Source organism: Wyeomyia smithii, chromosome 2 (assembly GCF_029784165.1).
Source record: "Wyeomyia smithii strain HCP4-BCI-WySm-NY-G18 chromosome 2, ASM2978416v1, whole genome shotgun sequence".
Classification (NCBI taxonomy): Eukaryota; Metazoa; Arthropoda; class Insecta; order Diptera; family Culicidae; genus Wyeomyia; species Wyeomyia smithii.
In genome coordinates this window covers 49214164-49232747 of record NC_073695.1, presented here as the reverse complement: position 1 = coordinate 49232747, position 18584 = coordinate 49214164, and the positions used below count along the sequence as shown (strand labels likewise).

General features: G+C 38.1%; 2 protein-coding genes across 10 annotated transcripts; one reads left to right on the top strand and one right to left on the bottom strand.

Moving 5' to 3' along the window:
- The first annotated feature begins 270 nt into the window (after positions 1–270).
- Positions 271–1252, top strand: LOC129722074 (CDGSH iron-sulfur domain-containing protein 3, mitochondrial). Its single transcript, XM_055675305.1, has 4 exons — positions 271–616; positions 679–823; positions 883–976; positions 1038–1252. The coding sequence occupies exons 1-4, from the start codon at positions 566–568 to the stop codon at positions 1162–1164; spliced, it is 417 nt and encodes a 138-aa protein (XP_055531280.1). The 5' UTR covers positions 271–565; the 3' UTR covers positions 1165–1252.
- Positions 1253–1725: 473 nt separating this feature from the next.
- Positions 1726–18584, bottom strand: LOC129722072 (microtubule-associated protein RP/EB family member 1). Of its 9 annotated transcripts, none has more exons than XM_055675298.1 (6): positions 18464–18584; positions 7085–7353; positions 5794–6037; positions 4313–4544; positions 4152–4233; positions 1726–3105 (listed from the first exon to the last, which is right to left on the bottom strand). In XM_055675298.1, the coding sequence occupies exons 2-6, from the start codon at positions 7349–7351 to the stop codon at positions 3055–3057; spliced, it is 876 nt and encodes a 291-aa protein (XP_055531273.1). In that variant the 5' UTR covers positions 7352–7353; positions 18464–18584; the 3' UTR covers positions 1726–3054. The 9 variants fall into 9 exon arrangements, with proteins under 9 accessions (XP_055531273.1, XP_055531272.1, XP_055531275.1 ...); XM_055675297.1 differs by lacking the exon at positions 5794–6037 and adding an exon at positions 6646–6889 and having other exon boundaries at positions 18231–18565; XM_055675300.1 differs by lacking the exon at positions 5794–6037 and adding an exon at positions 6646–6889 and having other exon boundaries at positions 4158–4233; positions 18231–18565.

Here is an 18584-nt window from a genome sequence, read left to right as displayed (position 1 = left end):
AACAGTTTGACATTATTCATCAAATAGCAACGATGCTATCGCGTTGCCAAATTTATTAACTCGCTACTACCCGAGGTGGGATTGCTATTTCCCAAACCAACATAGCAACGCCCGGTGCGGTTGCCGCGTTATGGTGGGAGTTGCCAAACTAGCTTTAGAAACTTCAATTTAGCCACTGGTGGGCTTGCTCTTATTTATGAACGCACCTCAATGCAGATAACTTGACGTACGCGGTGTGACTGAGGCTGAACATCGCAATGTCAAATATCATGGACAAGCTGGAAAATTGGTTAATGTTTCGTTCATTTTTTACTTGCTAGTACCGTCGCAATGAATGTAATAAATTTGAGTTAATTACTCGAGTTTTTCAACAGACAAAAAAAATTCAACTCAAGTGAAAATAGCATCCTAGTTTGGGGGAAAATTCACAGTAAAATTAACTATTATTTAATTAACACCCTCAATTTGTCAGGAAACAAAATAGAACCACACCGACTAGGCGGCTTACCGATGTTTACAGATTTTTCTACAATCAACTTTATTTAGAATAACATTTACAGCAAGCATGCATTTAATGGGCAGAAAGTTGTTTAATCGGGCCTCATTACAAATTCTAGTAAGATGAATTAATCACTTCTGAAATCAACACTAATTAATTGTTTATGCTTACATCAACAGAGATCGTTTTCAGCAACCTCTATTCGACCAAGCAGCAGTGAACACATCCCAAAGAATGTTATTGCACATCTATCCACCGCACAGCACCAGCAAGGTAATGGCGTGATCTACGACAAAAAACCCTTCAGGATAGAGCTACAAGAAGGTTGTAAAACAATTACAGTTTTGGAATATGTTTGATCAAAATGTATTATAACCAAACAGGTAAACGATACTCATGGTGTCTGTGTGGCAAATCAAAATCACAACCTCTCTGCGATGGTACACATAAATTAGAGCAGTACAAAATTACGTTGAGGTTTGGGCACCATTATATAATTCAGAAACCCAAATAGTTAATCTCTTTTTTTAACTTCTAGACCGGTGCGGTTCCAGGTGGAAAAGACAGGCACTTACTGGTTATGTAACTGTAAGCATACCAAGAATCGTCCTTTCTGTGATGGAACGCACAAAAGTGAAGACATCCAAAAAGTGGCAGGAAAATGAATCTGTTTCGCCTACAGTGGAACCTTTCGAAAGTGAAAGTATGCACCTAGTAATCAAATGATTTAATAAATTTGCGTTTGTTAATATATTGCGTTTGCGTTTTGCTATATGTATTCAATATTTCTGTGATCTTTTCTGATCTCTGCGCAATTTGACTTCCCTCCTTGGTTCTTTTATCATTTTCATTTAGATTTTTTTCATTGGTCGATAAACTTCTGTAGGAACAGTTCGGTGAAATTCTGAGACCCTCTAGTACGGTTTTGCTCTGGAGATCCTTTGCAAACTGAAATTAAACTCGTAAAACTCCGTTTCGATTACACTTTGGACCGGACTTTCTGGACAATGTTGAATTAAAACTGTTTTAATGATATGTAAAATAGTGGAAAAAGTATTCAGTGAATTGAGGTAGATAATTTGAGATATTGACGGATCGAAAGTTCTTCAGTTTCTAAATTTGTAGTGTTGCAAACTATTACAAAAACACAAACTAATTTGTTGTTGAAATATTTCCTGCAAATAATTTTGCTGTCATCAGTTCATCAGTAAGTAAAACACATCCTAATTGCTTCAGTGACGGTATTTTCTATTGAATGAAAAAAATTCACATTAGTGATAATGTCCGTGTACAGAAGAAAAAAAACAGGCTTTCCTTAGAACCGAAATTTGTTAGGATTTGTTTTTTTTATTCATATTTTTCTTGGTTTTATGTTACATACTGTTTTGTATAGAGTCGAAACTTTCGCTGCCAGCGATAGGAGATAACAAAACAGAAATGCTTTCAAAGTGTTTTATAGTGTTATGTTAGATTACAAAAAAGCAGCAAACTTTGATCGTGATATATTTCTTTCGTCAGCTGTAGCATCGCGACATTGTCCGTTTTTGTATTTTTAATACATTTGGGAGAACGTTGATTTTTTTTCTTTCGTTCTTATTTTAACAGAGTATTTGAGCTAATGTTTGTGTGTATGTTCATCTTACACGTTGTTCTCACACAATTGATTTACAAATAAAAATGAGTACTGTTTCAACATTCGCGCTGCATTTATGACCTTGCACTATCTATGATGTAGCTATGCACTAGTAGCACAGAGTAAAAATCCGATCATTGTGAATCACTGTTTCAAAAAAATAGTGATCCGTTTAACATCAGGTATTTTAGCGGTAGTTTTCAGGGTAAAGTTTTGTAGGAATTGGATACTAATTTTTATTATGAGTAACAAGGCTTATGCATTACTGAGTTGTGTAGAGCGCGATATGGGCCTTGCTAATATTGATCTTTTTTTTTTAATATTTGGCCTTAAGCATTCAAACTGAAGAAAACATTGTAGACAACACAATTTTTCAAGCCATATCATACAATATACGAGAAAATGCATATTAACAATAATTGTAGGATAGGTAAATTTGCACCCTTTCGAAATACTTGCGATACACATATTGTCTTCCGTTGGGATATAAGGAAATGCTTGAACGAAATCTTATATGCTGCGTCAATTACGATTTAGCCTAAATGTAAACGGGATGCCGAGATACCTCTTTCTCGTAATCGATGTTGTTATTTTCAGAGGATCTACATTCTATCTAACCTGATGCGATTTCCTTCTTTCGCTGTTCATTTACTGTCGAAACTCAACTGCTCTAGTTAGTCACGTTGGTAATTGGTATCGATAATATACTGAATAATATTTAAATACAAAAAAAACTCATCACTACCGCAATCTTATTTCTCTCATATCTTTTAATTACAGCTTCCTCTTATTTACTGTGTTGTCTTGTTTGATCTCACACTGTTGACAGTTGAAAATAGAATGGCTGTTTCTCCTATTTGTCTTTCCTTCTTCCTGGAACAGTGGGGCGAAGGGTGTGTGTCAGCTTGACCACCGATTAGCTTTAATATTCCTCTTCCTCTGGAGGCATATCATCCGGAGGTGCGAAACCGTCCTGTTGTAGAAAAGAGAAATTTTAGAACTACCACTCGCATGTAACAAAAAAAGTTAAACTGTGCTATACGACAATTTTTGAAATAGAATTTGGAGGGGTGAAAATGTAGGAGTGATCCTTGTATTGACAAAGAAACGTAAATTTAGTGCCATTTACGCATTAAAAGAAGGGACTCCCAAGTTGCCACGAATAATTTTCAGAATTTGACAAAGATCAGAATCAAAAAAAGTTATATGGTTCACAATAGAGAAATTTCACATCGAACAAACGAATCTTTAATTTGGTTGAAAGTTTACACACATACAGGTATGAAAGACTTGGAGTTTTTCACAGAAGAATACATAACGTATACGTCAAAAAGAAGCAGAGAATTATTTTCTTCAAATTTCAAAGCTGTACAAAGTTTATCAAGATTTTCTGACTTAAAGATCATTTTGAATGGAAATACCGAGTAGAAGAGCAACAATACCAAAACCCGAACATTGCAAGACTAGCGAAATTTGAATCCATTTATGAGTGCATGTAGACAAATATTTGATAAATTTTAAAGCATGTGAACCCGACAACCTCTACCTTAACACTAAATACTTGCGGATGTATTTGTAGCTGTAGAGTATGAATTGTCTGGTCAGGACATTGGATTTATCTGAATCATCTCATGAAAAAGTCTAGCAACTTTGTGTTGATACCATGTAAATGATAAACAGCATACGTCGAGACACAATTTTTCTTTTCCCTAAATATGTTTGCTAGGTAATGTATTTTTTTCAATGGAATCAACATTGTTGTAATCAAGTGATCCAGTGGGGAAATGTCGCTACAGTTTTCTACATATACTGTCCTCAAGAATTGTTCTTAAAAAAGGATTAAAAAACGGAACTCCTTCATGTTAGGTAGTAACAGTTTTGATCTATAGAATAATCCTTGGCAGTTTCAAGAGATCACTGACTCGTGTAATCCAAAGTAACAACTATAAAAATCTTTATAAAAAGTATCAAAGTTACCGTACACTTTAAGCAACAAAAAATAACATCAAATTAACTTACACCTACCTCCGTCGCATACAGAATATTCAAAATTCTTTGGACCAGCTCATTTTGCGCATCAGTTGGTTCGTCCTCTTGACATCTGCAATGAAGAAATAAAATAAAATCAATACCACACTGAAATTAGTCCAGAGCACTTCTGCCGCAAGGCAGTGCCTTACAATATCTCAATGTCTCGCAGCTTGCTGAAGTAGAAATCACGTTCCTTTTCCAGTCCTTCCAGATGTAACCGCATATCCTGCACCTGATTGGTCAATTCATCTACCTGCTGGTTCGTCACGCTGTTCTGCGAGGAGGATTTGCTGGCGTTGGTTGTGACGCCAACCCCGCCGATCTGTCGGCGCTCTAGGTTACCCATCGGTGCTGTTGGTCTACTGGGTGTGACTTTGGACACTGGATTAGATTAGTGGGTTTTGCCGGGTACAATATTTTTATTTTTTTGATTTTCATGGTGTTTTACCAACGAAATAAAAGAAACAAACCAAGGTAAAATAAAGGTAAAAAGAAGAAAAAAATGTAGCAATTTAGTGCAGGTTACGCTACGATTATTTTAAACACGTTTAAACAATTCTATCCTTTAATTAGAAGCAGTTTCATAATACTAGCGAAAATAACGTATGCGAAAGAGGAGGACGGCGGGTAGGATCGATTTGATTCTCGCTAAAAATGGCATTCGATTTTTTTTCTCTGAAGCAACAAGCGATTTCAGCACAGTAGCAAAATGAAAATATTAGCAATGCTGTATTGTTAGTAAACAGTTATCTTTACGTTAGGACTGTTGTATAGCCTATAATTATAAATATTCGGAAAAATAACGATTTCTCAACTGTGAGACTTATATACATATGAAAAATGAGAAAAGCAAACAATACAGCGACCTTGATCCAGTTTTGCAATGATTATGTCAAGGTAAATATGTGTCCTCATCGTAGCAGAATAACTTCACAGTTAATGAGGTGCGATATATACTAAAACGACGTCTTGCGCACAGCACAGGGCACTAAACTTTTTGTTTGTGAGATGAATTAAATTCTCAGTTAACTTGCTTTAACTATGCCATTTCGATAACATTTCATAATACATTTTAAGTTGAGACACTGATTTGTCTTTAAAAATTCTTCAACCATTAAGGAATTAATCCCATTGTTATTTTAAAAGGTATTTACTAAAAATTCTGTTAAAGGTATTAAGCAGGTTAGTAACATGTTATTAACGTTGTTATCACCAGCAGCAAAACACGTCTCCACCCACATTCACTTGCAATACAAGACCAATCATAAATGAGAACTAGTGAAACACATAGATATGGTTTAAAATTTAAAAGTGATATTCTGCCGTTGTCAATTAAAAGAGACAAAGTGACGATGTGTGCATTGAGCGAAATGGAAACTGTTGTGCTGAACGATAATAATAACTTAGATATAGAATAGTATACTCTTCAAATTAAAAAAAAAACTAAACTAAACGGTTCTGGTGAGTTCTTAATGATGCATGCTACACCTAATTACTTTGGACAAACACTGAACGAAAACCGATATGTTCTGCATGTTTCTATACACATTCGATGGTTCAACCAAAAAAGGACAATGACTAGCTATGATGATGAACAAATAAATAAATGGAAAGAAAAAAAAACACATACTCGGTTTAATTTTATCTCGTGATGTGGATGAGACGATTGGTGCCTTGCGAGGTACGGCCGCTACTGCGATACCGTTGCCCTTGGGAGCACCGGCGCCGCCCATTCCCATTGGTAAGTTATCCCTAGCCAGGGAAGCGTCGTAATCTCGACCGTCATAGTTTGCGTCGAAAAATTTCTTAAACCATTGCAAAAATTCAAAATTATCTTGAAAGCGGCCCTTGATTAATCTATCAATAGGGATTATCTATAGAAAATAAAAATGAAACAAAATTATTATGAAATATGAGTAATATGCTAATTATACTAGACAAGTGATTATACGTTATTTAGGTTATATTATGATAATAAATGTCTTTTCGAAAAAAAAATTATTTCAACATAAATAGCGTTACTCAACTCGAAGGTTCCCTAAATACAATATTAACACAATTAATTTTCATTCTCGGATTTTCTAATATCATCAAGCGTAAATTCTGTTTTCTGTAAAACAGTAAACGATATTATTTCAGTACCGAATGCAAAATTACGTTTCAGAACCCCTTAAGCTTCCGAACCTTCAATGCGCTACGCAACACTATTCCAACGTTAGCTATTATTCTGTACAAAGAATATGAGTAATGAAATTAACGGCCATTGTGGTTAAATGTTAAATACCCAAAAAAACAGGTATTAGCGTAAGCGCAATTTTAGATGCCATTGGAACAGCAAATCAATCAATGGAAAACTGTGTCGCTATTCTAGCCAGCCGATCATATTCTACCTCCTCGTTCGTCGTATACTAAGAACTCAAAAAAGGGAAGATTGCGTTTACAAACAAGAACAGACAATCATAGACAAAGAGCACTACACTACCAGTGGATGAAACGTGGTGAGGGGGTAACTTCTGCGATTTTGGTGCCTGGATGTGTCGCTTCGGCAGCTCGCCGACACCCAGCTCGTTTTGGATCGCACCCGAACCTAGCAGGATACCGAATCGTGCCTCCAGTGCGTCGTACTCTCGACCGTCATAGTTGGCATCGAAGAATTTTTTGAACCATTGCAAAAATTCAAAGTTATCTTGAAAACGTCCCTTAATCAGCTTATCCACCGGAATGACCTAGACCGGAACGAAAGTTCGTAATGTACGATCTAACTTTCTGAACAAATGAGAATCGGGTTTATTGACCAATCTGAGAGCAATTGAGTGAAGTGGTCAATGTGAAAGTTCAAATATCAACTAACCGCCTGTGATGAGTAATTACTGGATTTGTTCATAAAGCTAATTACGTCAATAAAGCCATTCACCACTAACCTTATCGACGTTCATTTTTTTGAAAGCCGCTTGCAGGATTTTGAAATTTTGGATATATTCGTGTTCTAAATTGGTACGGAATTTGACACGCTTCATCGGCACTGAACCTGGAAACAGCATATCCATGTACTGACAGTAAGCGGCACCCGTACACAGCTCCTCGATCTTCGTGAACTGGGACCGGAGGCAGTCGTTAACCCACGATAGCATGTCATGCCTGGATAAGTTATCTGTTGTCACATTGGTCGAATACACGTTTACCGCCATTTCTGAAAAAAAAATGAGTAACATTAGTCGTGAAATAAATTTTCCACCGTGGCTAACCATATAAATAAACCGGAACTGAAAACCGCTAGAGTGCCTTTTCAACCACATATAATCAACACATGAATCGATTCCTATCAAGGTCAAGTTTCAAAACAATTAAACAAACTGAATTTCACCACTTGCACTGCCAGATGTACGCGTCATGAATTTTAACATGCCGCCGATACAGGCACGAGCCGAAACTTTACAGCTGAACGGATAAACAAGAGAACAGGTACGGGAGGTGGCAATCATATTAGCGAACGATGGGCACACTTGCTCTCCCAATACTGGTAAACCATAGTTTGTCACAGCCGTTGAAAATGCCGGTAATCAAAGCTGAGCAAAAAAAAAAACAAGACGTAGTGTTGATCAGAATGAGTCATGGTACGTTCCATTTCACTGATTTCTCTTCTACCGACTGCCGGCTTTTGATAAACTGATTATAAAACACGAAATCGAAAAGTGAATATGGTTTTGCTTTCTTCGTCTAACAGAATCAGTCGAATCGAATCGTTTTTCGTTAGAACATTTTGTTTTGTTTAAGCTCAAAAGTATGAGTTTTAATAACAGAGGCATATTTTTTTTCATTTTTCTTGATCATTTAGTGAATGTATTTGAATTTTTTCAATATTGTGTATTAATATGTTATTTTGTGTAGTGGAAACCACGCTAATGAGTTCCTGGATCATCTCTCTGGTAACACTTTTTTTTTCATACAACATTTGTTTGACACGGCACACTAGTCTGGTAACACTTGTTTACTTTTTTTAATGGCCGTACCTAAGACATTCCGCCAACTTGATCGGTTCATGGCTGCCCACCTCCGATCCCGCAGCACCCCGCACCTGGTCTAACAACCTTGTTCTTTGCGCTTCCTTTAGTCTCGTACCAACCGGATTTGAGGCGAGAACCAATTTTCCAGGGTAGTTGTCCGTCGTTCTACAACGTATCCGTCCAACTTTGGCCACTTTCTGGATGCTGGGTTTACCGTAGTTGCGCGAGCTCATGGTTCATTCTCCGTCTCCACACTCCGTTTTCCTGCACACCACCGAAGATGGTTCTTAACACCCGACGTTCGAAAACTCCGAGCGCTCACAGGTCCTCTTCAAGCATTGTCCACGTCGCATGCCCGTAGCGAACAAATGGTTCAAAAAGCGTTTTGTGGAAGCTGCATTTCGCGCGGGGACTTGAACGTTTCGACCGTATTTTTTTGTGGAACCCATAGTAGGCTCGACTCCCGCTTATAATTCGTCTCCTAATCTCGCGGCTGGTATTGTTGTTCTCAGTCACCATTGAGTCAAGGCACAGGAACTCGTTGACTGCCTCAAAATCATCACCTTTATCCGTCTGGCAAGCGGGGAAGCTGTTTTTGTCGAGTATTCTCCATAGCTCTTTTCGATTAATCGTGTCATAAGCGGCATTGAAGTCGATGAAGAGATGGTGCGTAGGGACTCTGTATTCGCGGATTTTTTGAAGGATCTGCCGCAGAATAAAGATCTGGTCCGTTGTGAACCGACGCTCCATAAAGCCGGTCTATTAACTTCCCCAAAATCTGTTAGTAAGTGGTGATAAGTGTTGAAAATTATTTGGGATATCACTTTGTTGGCGGCACCCAATTCAGGATAGTGATCGCTCGGTAGTTTTCACAATCTAGCTTGTTGCCTTTCTTGTAGATGGGGCAAATAACCCCATCCTTCTACTCCTCGGGTAGGCATTTAGTTTCCCGAATCTTGACAATCAGCGATGCAGACAACTGGCCTACTTGCCGGGACCATCTTGAGAAGCTCCGCTCCGATACCGTCCTTTCCAGCTGTCTTGTTGTTTTTAAGCAGCCGGATAGAAAGCATCATTAACATCGCCTACCGGTGGGGGTGGCACATCTCTGTCGCTTGCTGGACCGACAGAGTCTCCTGCGTCGTTATTTTGGTCTCCTGCCTGTACGCCAACCAGATGTTCATCGAAGTGCTGTCTCCACCTTTCGGTCACCTCACGATCATCTGTCAAGATACTACCATCCTTATTCCTACACATTTCGGCTCGAGGGACAATTGCGAGATGCGTTGAATTTCTGATAGAACTTTCGTGTTTCATGAGTGGTACCGCTGTTGTAGTTCTTCGAACTCCCCCTCCTCCTGGCGGCCCCTTTTTCTTGGAAAAGTTGGATTTGTTGTCTCCGTTTCTGTTTGTATCGCTCCACGTTCTGACAAGTGGTTCTAGGCAACATTACTTCCTTCGCTGCGTTCCTTTCATCTAATATCTGCCGACATTCCTCGTCAAACCATTCGTTACGTCGACTCGGTACGATGGCTGACTTGACGGTGTTCCAGTAGACCTCTAGAGGGGCTTTTCCAGCTCGTCCTCGAGAGAAAGCTCGTAGTTTTTGGGTGGCTTCACCATAACTAGGTAGTGGTCCGAGTCAATGTTAGCGCCCCAACTTGTTTTGAAGTCGATAATGTCTGAAAAGCGCTGACCATATATCAAAACGTGGTCGATTTGAGTTTCTGTTTGGTTGGGTGATCTCCAGGTGTACCGATGTAGAAGGCTATACTGGAAAAAGGTGCTACGTATGGGCATGTACTTGAAGGCGGCGAAGCCGATTAGTCATAGGCCATTTTCATTCGTCAGCCGGTGTGCGCTGGATCGTCTAATTACCGGTCTAAATTCCTCCTCCGACCTCAGCGTTGTTATTCCCGATACCAATCTTGACATCATGTTTTGGGCAACGATCGTATGCACGTTCCAACTGGGTGGAGGTGAGGGCAGTGCCCGTTTAAAAAGCCAATGTTAAAGAATCGGCTATTGATTTTTAACCTGCACATTCTGGGATAAACCGTCCACCACATGATTACCCGCTTCTGCATCTAACCCATCACTATAAAAGCTGTGTCCAGCTCATGTGTGTCACCACAACTCTGGTAGATGGTGTGTCTATCCCTACATGTACGCACCATCGTCCCTTTCCAGCATAGCTCCTGCAGCGCTACGATGTTGAACTTGCGGTTTTTTTATTTCTTTGGAAAATACACGGGTACTGAGAGATCGGTTGTCCTATGTTCCGAGTATCCAATTGTTAGTCCGTTTTCAGGCAGGCTTGCAAGGCCCACTTTCTCGCAGAAGGACCGACGTACTGCTACTGTTTTGAGTCCCGAACACAACCAAGACTTGGACATAATGCTTGTGAGTACGTCACTTAGGGCTCTTGTGTTGGCGTTACATGTCCAGGAAATTCCTTTCCCTGTTTACAATTTAATTGAATTTCACCCTTCCAGTTGGTCTTGAGGTTCGAATGCTGGTCTAGCAAGCAGTCGTCGTAGGTTCGATTCTCGGCTCGGGAGAGACTGTTAGTGTCAATAGGATCGTAGCGCTAACCCCGCAATTGGGTTGTTTAGCTATATCAGTTTTTTATATCATCTGAAAAAGCTGCATTTTCTAAGCAAAACGTGATTTTCAAAAAAATTCCATCGTTGTCCTCCAATTTTGAAATAACGAATTAAATCTGCTCGAAATCGCTACAATGACAGTTTGCCCATATACCAACTGTCATTGTAGCGATTTGGATTTGTATTCTTCATTTAAAAATCGAAGGACAATATGAAATTCACGATATAAAATCACGTTTTGCTCAGAAAATTACACTCTTTAAGCTGATATATAAAAATCAGAAATCCGTGAATAACTAAACAACCCAATTGTCCTGTACATTAAACAGTTAGCTGCAAAGTCAGTGTATAATAAACAGAAGATCAAGTTCCGAATTAAAATTTTGCACCAAGGATTTCCTTTGCTTTTTGAATTTCCTACATTACTTCATAGTAATTGTCTCTCACTTTGGCTTACATTGAACATATATACATACATATGAGCTCACACACTCATATGCGAATGTTAACACATACAAACATGCAAAAATTTAATTTTTTTCCACCATATTTGCTTTCCCACAGCGAAAACCCTTCGTGGATGACCCCTTAAACAAATTATTCATTATGCATACTGAACTATGGTGTGTACTGCAGAAAATTTAAATCTGTGTGAAGAAAAAGACTTAATTTTGTTGAAATGTCTTAATTTTTGCCAGCCAAATGCCAAAAGCGTCGACTACTCACAAGTCGGCAGATAAAAAGGCATAAATTTATATTTTTATGCTAAAAACCACCATGTAGAACTCTGAGTCATCATTCTAACTTTGTAAATGGAATGGAAATTATACGAGTCACCCGTTCCAATTTGTTCTTATCTTCTTAATAGTGTTTTAGCACCATAGTGTTTCGGTCATTTTGCCAAGAAAACGATCTTGTTTTGTTAAATCCCAAAAGAGTTTTTGCATGCAGAGTACTAGAAATATCACCCACGTGTGATTGTTGAACTTGATATGCTGAAGCAACTATGGAAGAGAGGATTGAATCATAATTTCCAACCAAAAAATTCAAAGAAGCTCCCTGTGAATACACTTGTTTGAAGATTTGAAAATTTAATTAAAAACAACTTGCAAGTAGCGTTGTTGGCTATATACCTAATTATTTAAAACACGCATATTTGCAAAATTGTAAATAAAAGTATTCAGAAGCACTAATCGCATCGCCTGGGCGACGAGGAACAGTTTCCTGTAGTGCCACAATTAGTGCTGTTGCGGGACAACACAAAACCGGCTGACACTGAAACGAAATAACTCAGTAGTTTTAACAGGCGAATGAACAACCTCTGTACCGTAGGCGCTCCCTTACATACCACAATTGTCACGCTACTCAGGATAATATGCGCTCGTGTACTGTCATGAGAAATCAATTATAGAGGCTGTATATTGTACAATGACACTTTTAGAAAGGTAACCAATTAAATCATAAATCAATCCGTACCTGCAGTTAGCCTTTCACTGGTGGGAAACTATCAAACATCACCTTTCGCTGTGAAAATTTCCACATGTATTCATAGCGGTTTTCTATTTTGTTTCCTCTAAAATTAGCTGATCATAATAAAGGATTTAATAGTATTAATAGTTGATTTTTATACGCGATTTGTCTTTTTGTCCTAGAAAAAAAGCTGTCCTAATCAGCAAAACCAGAAGTAAAACACTACATACCTAATAATATTGCAGTTGAGAAACTGTTTCATATAAAGAAAATTTTCATTTTAGCAGATTATTTTGTCTGAACTTCTAATTCTATATGACAGGACAAAAATTGAGATAGAAAACTCTAATTTTCCTTTCTTGGGTCAAAGAAAAAAGAATAGTCTACAAGCACTAAAAATAAATGACAATCCCTATACGACTGTCTAGTAAAGTTTCGTGAAGTGGTAGGAACGAGGTAAAATTTCTCCTGTACGAAATCGACGGTACTTTGGGTAAAACTAAACGTTCCGTTTTCCGATTTTGGATGCAAAGGAAAAGTAAACAATGACATTCCGCATCGGTTCAACCTGCAGGTGTGCAATCCATGAAAAAAAACTGGACGGAAGTCTGTGTAAAACTGATTTTATAGAGAAAGAAGAAGTTGGAATAATCAGCGGTGCGATAAAATTGAAACTAGACGTAAATTATGCATAATTATAGCACGTACACATCAGTAGATTGCCAATACCCCGTCGTGTCGCACCTAAGGAAACAGGCTTGTCCCCTGTAATGGATCGTCAGTTTGCATCAAGCGCGACTAACTGTGCCAAAGCTACAAAATCAGCACGATCATTAGGTTCGAGTCACAATATTATTTGTCAATCCAATAGGGTTAGCAAACATGCGTGGTTGAAAAATACAATGCGCCGCCTACAAGTCGATATCATCGTTCGTTTCGTGAGATATATCTATTACCTCATGCAAAAAGTAGTACAGTTGGTAGTGATTCTGTATGTAGTCTGAATTTATGACGTTCATATTTGTATTATTTTGCAACATGCGCTTAATATTGGCAGCTGTTGGGTTCTTACGTGCAGCCCGGATTATGCTTGCAAGTTTGTTCCTCTAAGTCAGGTGTGCCTCATCACAGCTTCAGTGGCATACGACCGGTTTGCTTGCGGGAGTGTGAATCGAAGCGGAGGCGATTCAAGCAATAACCGATTTCGTTCTATTGCGTTGGTTTTTTATTCGTCGGCTAAAATACATGGTTCCTGATCAGACTAAACATAATGAACGTGTAACGACGGGTGGTATGGCTGCATATAACGTGGTTAAATTTTGCGTGTTCAGAAGATGAAATGAAAAAATACGTGTTTGAATAAATATTATATTATTGCTACCTCGTCGGAATGGCTGCATAACATTTTTTGAAAGATAATCTCGAGTGCACCATTTTCCTGAAATCTCACCTCCCGAGTGTAGCGTTTTCCCAAAATCTATTTCCTTGTGGCAAACTTTTCAATAGTTTTGTTGTAAGGAACACCCCGAATCGTACACAAACAAGATACAGGGGATAGTCAAAATAAGTAGGATAGGCAAAATTTTGATGAAATTTGAAATGCTATAGCTTTGCTAAACGTTATTCGATTTTAATAATTCGAACACCATTGAACTGGAAAACTTTTGAAGTTTCATTTTCTGACCCCAGATCTGGCCTAGGTCACCGGATATAGGAAATATTCCTGAGTTCCGGTAGGCATGTCAAACCTGCTAATTTTTGGATGGATTTGGTAATGGGTTACCTGATAAAAATGCTCATTTGCATCATTGGCATAGATGACAAAATCATTTCTGAAGCGAATGGTTCATCAAGATTCGGTATCGGCCAAGAACTCATCGAGAAATGGCTATTTTTCATCCGGAAGTCCTCAGAGGAACCTTTAGTAGGGGACATTTACGTTTTTGCACCAAATATAGCGTGTTACACCTCTATCTTCAGGATTTTTCATCAGGAATCTTTTAAAAGACATATATCTGAATATAGGCTGCATTAGCCACTTCCGGAACGACTTGGAGGCCCCGAAGGAACCCGTAGTGGGAGAATTCACATTTCTGCATCAAAATATAGCATGCGACACCTCTATCTTCAGGATTTTACATCAGGAATCATCCAAAAGACATATTTTTTAAATACAGATTACGTTGGCCACTCTCGGAACGATCCAGATTCCCCGGAGGAACCCGGAATTGGGACATTTACATTTTTGCATCAAATAAAGCGTGCGACGCTTCTACCTTCAAGACTTTTCATCAGGAACCATCAAGAAGACATATTTTTGAATACAGATTACGTTGGCCACTCCCGTTGGTCAGAAAATGAAACTTCAAAAGTTTTCCAGTTCAATGGTGTTCGAATTATTAAAATCGAATAACGTTTAACGAAGCTATAGCATTTCAAATTTCATCAAAATTTTGCCTATCCTACTTATTTTGACTATCCCCTGTATCATAAGGATATTGAGGCGGTCAGTTTACTCTTACACGGGGCGAATTTGCAATGTTTTGGTGGCGAACTAGCCTGTGGCTGAAAGCCACCTTAATAAAACAATTAAAAAAAATGGCAATGTCCGATCTGGCCACCAACCCGTCACCGGAAGCGGCGACCTCTTGCAAGCAAACAATGGATCTTCTGATTTTTTTTCAGAAGTTCTTTCCTCAAAAGGGTCGATTACAAGAAAGAATTGGAAGATTTGTTACACTGTTTGCCAAAAGTTATATATTTTTTTTGAAATACCATATTGTAGTGTTTATTTTTGGTATAAGTTAGTGTTTCGTTTTTGAAGTAGAATACTTCTCTCAGGAAGTTCGGCTACATAGGGATGTGAAATGAAAATCTAAAACCGAAAAAAGTGAAAAACATGTCCAATTTCAAATGCTAATAAATCGGTTAGTATTCGATTGATTTCCTTCGTTCCTGCAGCAATAGATTGGAAAACCTTCTTAGATTCTTCCCAAGAGGAGATAATTGTAATTTTATTATTCACACTATTGTACTATTGAAAATAGTCGAGCCTTGTCAAAACGAAAAATTCGACCTCTGATTGGTCGTTATATGCTTGCTTCCCAAGCACGGTCGACAGAATCATATACCTTGCAATTTAAAACATGCTATTTGGCCTATATAAGAGCCTGTTTCAGCCGAAGCCGCTCATAATAGTTCTAGACAGCGACAACAGCAGTCGTCCCCCCTTAGCAGCAGCACTAGCAGTGCAGTGGATACCAGCGATGGCGGAAAGCGGCCACAGCTGTGGCGCACAGTGCGTTGAATGTATGGGAATGCGGGACAAAAATCAAAACAGCCATTCCAGTATTTTTTTTCAATTGGTGTGACACGAAAAATGTTTAGTACCGATGAGAACTACTTTTTGCACAATTGACGAATGTCAAATACGTCATCGCAAAAATGTCTCAAACGCCATTTTTTTGTACAGAAGCATAAAATGATAATTTTTCAAGAATATTATGCATTTCGAAATAAAAGGCTTGAAAAGCATATTAATTTCTATAAATTTTATAAATAATTCTATGAATAATTTCTAGGCGATGAAAAAGTGACCTAAACGCCATCACATTAAGTTTTTATGATTATTTCTATTTAAATCTCTTTCAACTGTGTTTATTTACGGTTTACTGTTGCAAACATCTAGACATTGTTAATCCAGGATTCTTTTATGTGTTTTGCACATAAATTACGTGTTAAACATAAAAATAAGGGACATATGTACGACAAATTGCTCATTCTTGGTTCCAGAGGTATCATTCGAAAACGCGAATTTCAGTTGAAAGAGCAAACTTGAGCAATGGCAATCACTTCCAAAGTTTGAAGGACATTCCAAATAAGAGGAAAAAGTGAAATTCAGAGAGGTATTTTGGGGTACTTTTTTTGACGATCGATTTTAAATCGAAAGTGTCTTTTTTCTCTAAGCATAAATAAGCATGACTAAGAAGCCTTTAACTTCCAAATGCGCTACGTTATGTCTCAATAGTAACATGTGAAATGTAGTAGTTACATGCCTCTACCGTTGCCATTTTGGTTTTAACATGAAAAAATATAGAGTATATTAAAAAATTAATTTAAAAACTGAGAAATTTTTTTTAAAAATAACGTGTCACTTGAGTAGTTGAAACCACTTTGCAGTAGATGCGTGCCATAATCGTATGAGTGAGCTTGGGAGGTTAATAATATCATTACAGTATGTCTCAAACATGTATAAAACATACCAGCACATAGAATTGGTTCAATAAGAAATCCACTTTTTTGATTTTTGTCTATGGGACGTTGCACTGTGTAGCGTAGCAATGGATAGTGCACTAGTAGCAGCTAGGCCAGCTGATGCAGAGACAGTGGATACCAATGGCAGCGTATAGCGGTCACAACTGTGACATGGCTATGGATAGCGCACTAGTTGCAGCGGATCTCAGCATCGATAGCGGCTGATGAGTTAGGCACTTTAGTGAAATGCAGTCTCTGTGCCATAGTGGGCACTAGTGAATGCATTCAATGAAAAGTTGACTCTTTTTGACAATACGTTAGCCGTCTAGTTTTGAGTGTTATATCAGCATTTCACAGTTTACTTTATCACAACGAATACTTGGTTCGCACTGTCAGTGATAACGCAAAGATGTAATCGACATCTTATCCGATACTAAATTAAACAACAAATTGTCCTTTTCAGGATGAAATAAAAACCTGATTATTAAAGCGTTAATGTTTTTCCTTGAGTTAATTTACATTTTTAAATTTGTAAAAGTTATAAATTTTACTTTATTTCTGTGTCTCAGAACGTACTGAATTATCTTTTCCTTCAGTCATAAGCACGACATCCGAAAAAATTTTATCTCAAAATTTAAAAATTAACAAGCCCCAACCATGACAAGCAATTTACTATATTATTGAAAATGGTCAATCCTTGTTGAAGCACAAAATTCAATTGATCTGATTAGTCAACGTTTATTTACTAGAAAAAATGACTGACACGCAAGCAGCCGGGTTATCTTACTTGTGAAACTATTCTACTTCAACCTTGCGGTCGTGGCTTTGCACACAACCCTCCTGTTATTTTATTTTATTGCTTTGAGCGAAATTATGATAACATATTTTTGCTAAGATGATTATTCTAATCAAAAGCACAAAAACAGCAATTTAGGTATTTTTTACCAGATATGGATCAGGCATAATTTTTCGATTTAAAGCAAAATCACGTTCGATTCTTTTGGCCAAAATAGACATTTGCATAGGTACTTCTAGAAGCAATTTGATAGCATGACAAACTTTGCTTTAGTAACAGAGTTTGCAGTCGTTCTGTGCAGCACGCATACTTATGCAATTCGGCGCACCTAAGTACATTCAATGTACACGAGTTCTCGAAGATGATTCATGTTTGTGCTCATGGTAATCAAATGCAGTCAATTTTTTCTAATTTTGCAGCAGCGACATAATGAACACATCGTAGCAACACGTGCAATTTTATCCTGGACGTTCAAATGCGATTTTGCCAGCTGTCAAAGGTAGGTACTGATGTTAATCGCACAAGTTTATCGAATTCATTACACCTTCCCATACACACAAAAGAGGTCAAATTCTTTTTTGGAAAATGCCACAACACTCATCGTCGTTCCTTCTCTTTGCGCTCACAATTAACGCTGGCATCAATTAGGATGATATTCAGCTATGTATAACTGTCAAAAATATGACTGTCTAATGTACAAGGCATTTGCGCCGTGACCGTTTTTTATATAATCTCAACAAGCATCTATTTTAGCAATAATTATAAACGATAAGAAAAATATATTAACTTTTAGTTTATTAGTTTAAAGATATAAGACAATTTCGTTATCAAAAAATTCAAACGTGTCTACCATCCCGGTTCCGATAGGACACACGTTACACTCGTGTTTGTAGGTGAGCACGACGAGGATTCAATGTATTAGTGATGTCAGACTCACTTTAGCAAAATTTCTCCGCTGGCACGGGTCTGGTTTGATCTGCTCCACGATATTGTAGGAAAAAACCAAAAAAAAAATTCTGCACTTCCGGGATCCGAAAATTTGCCACCGCACTTGTTTCCGTACGACACTAAATGGAACTGTCACTTTCGAGCGGAATTCTAATGCGGAAACACCAGTAACAGGAGAAAAACACTATTTTTTCACTACTGCACAATGTACCGTATGCATACCTCTGCGCACGCAGGAGTTGGGAACAATCGTATCACCGCGGAACAACTCTTCTATAGCTTTCGATCGGAGCGAGCTCGGAATTCAAACTGTCGTTTTCTCTGCCTTTGCACTCTCACGACG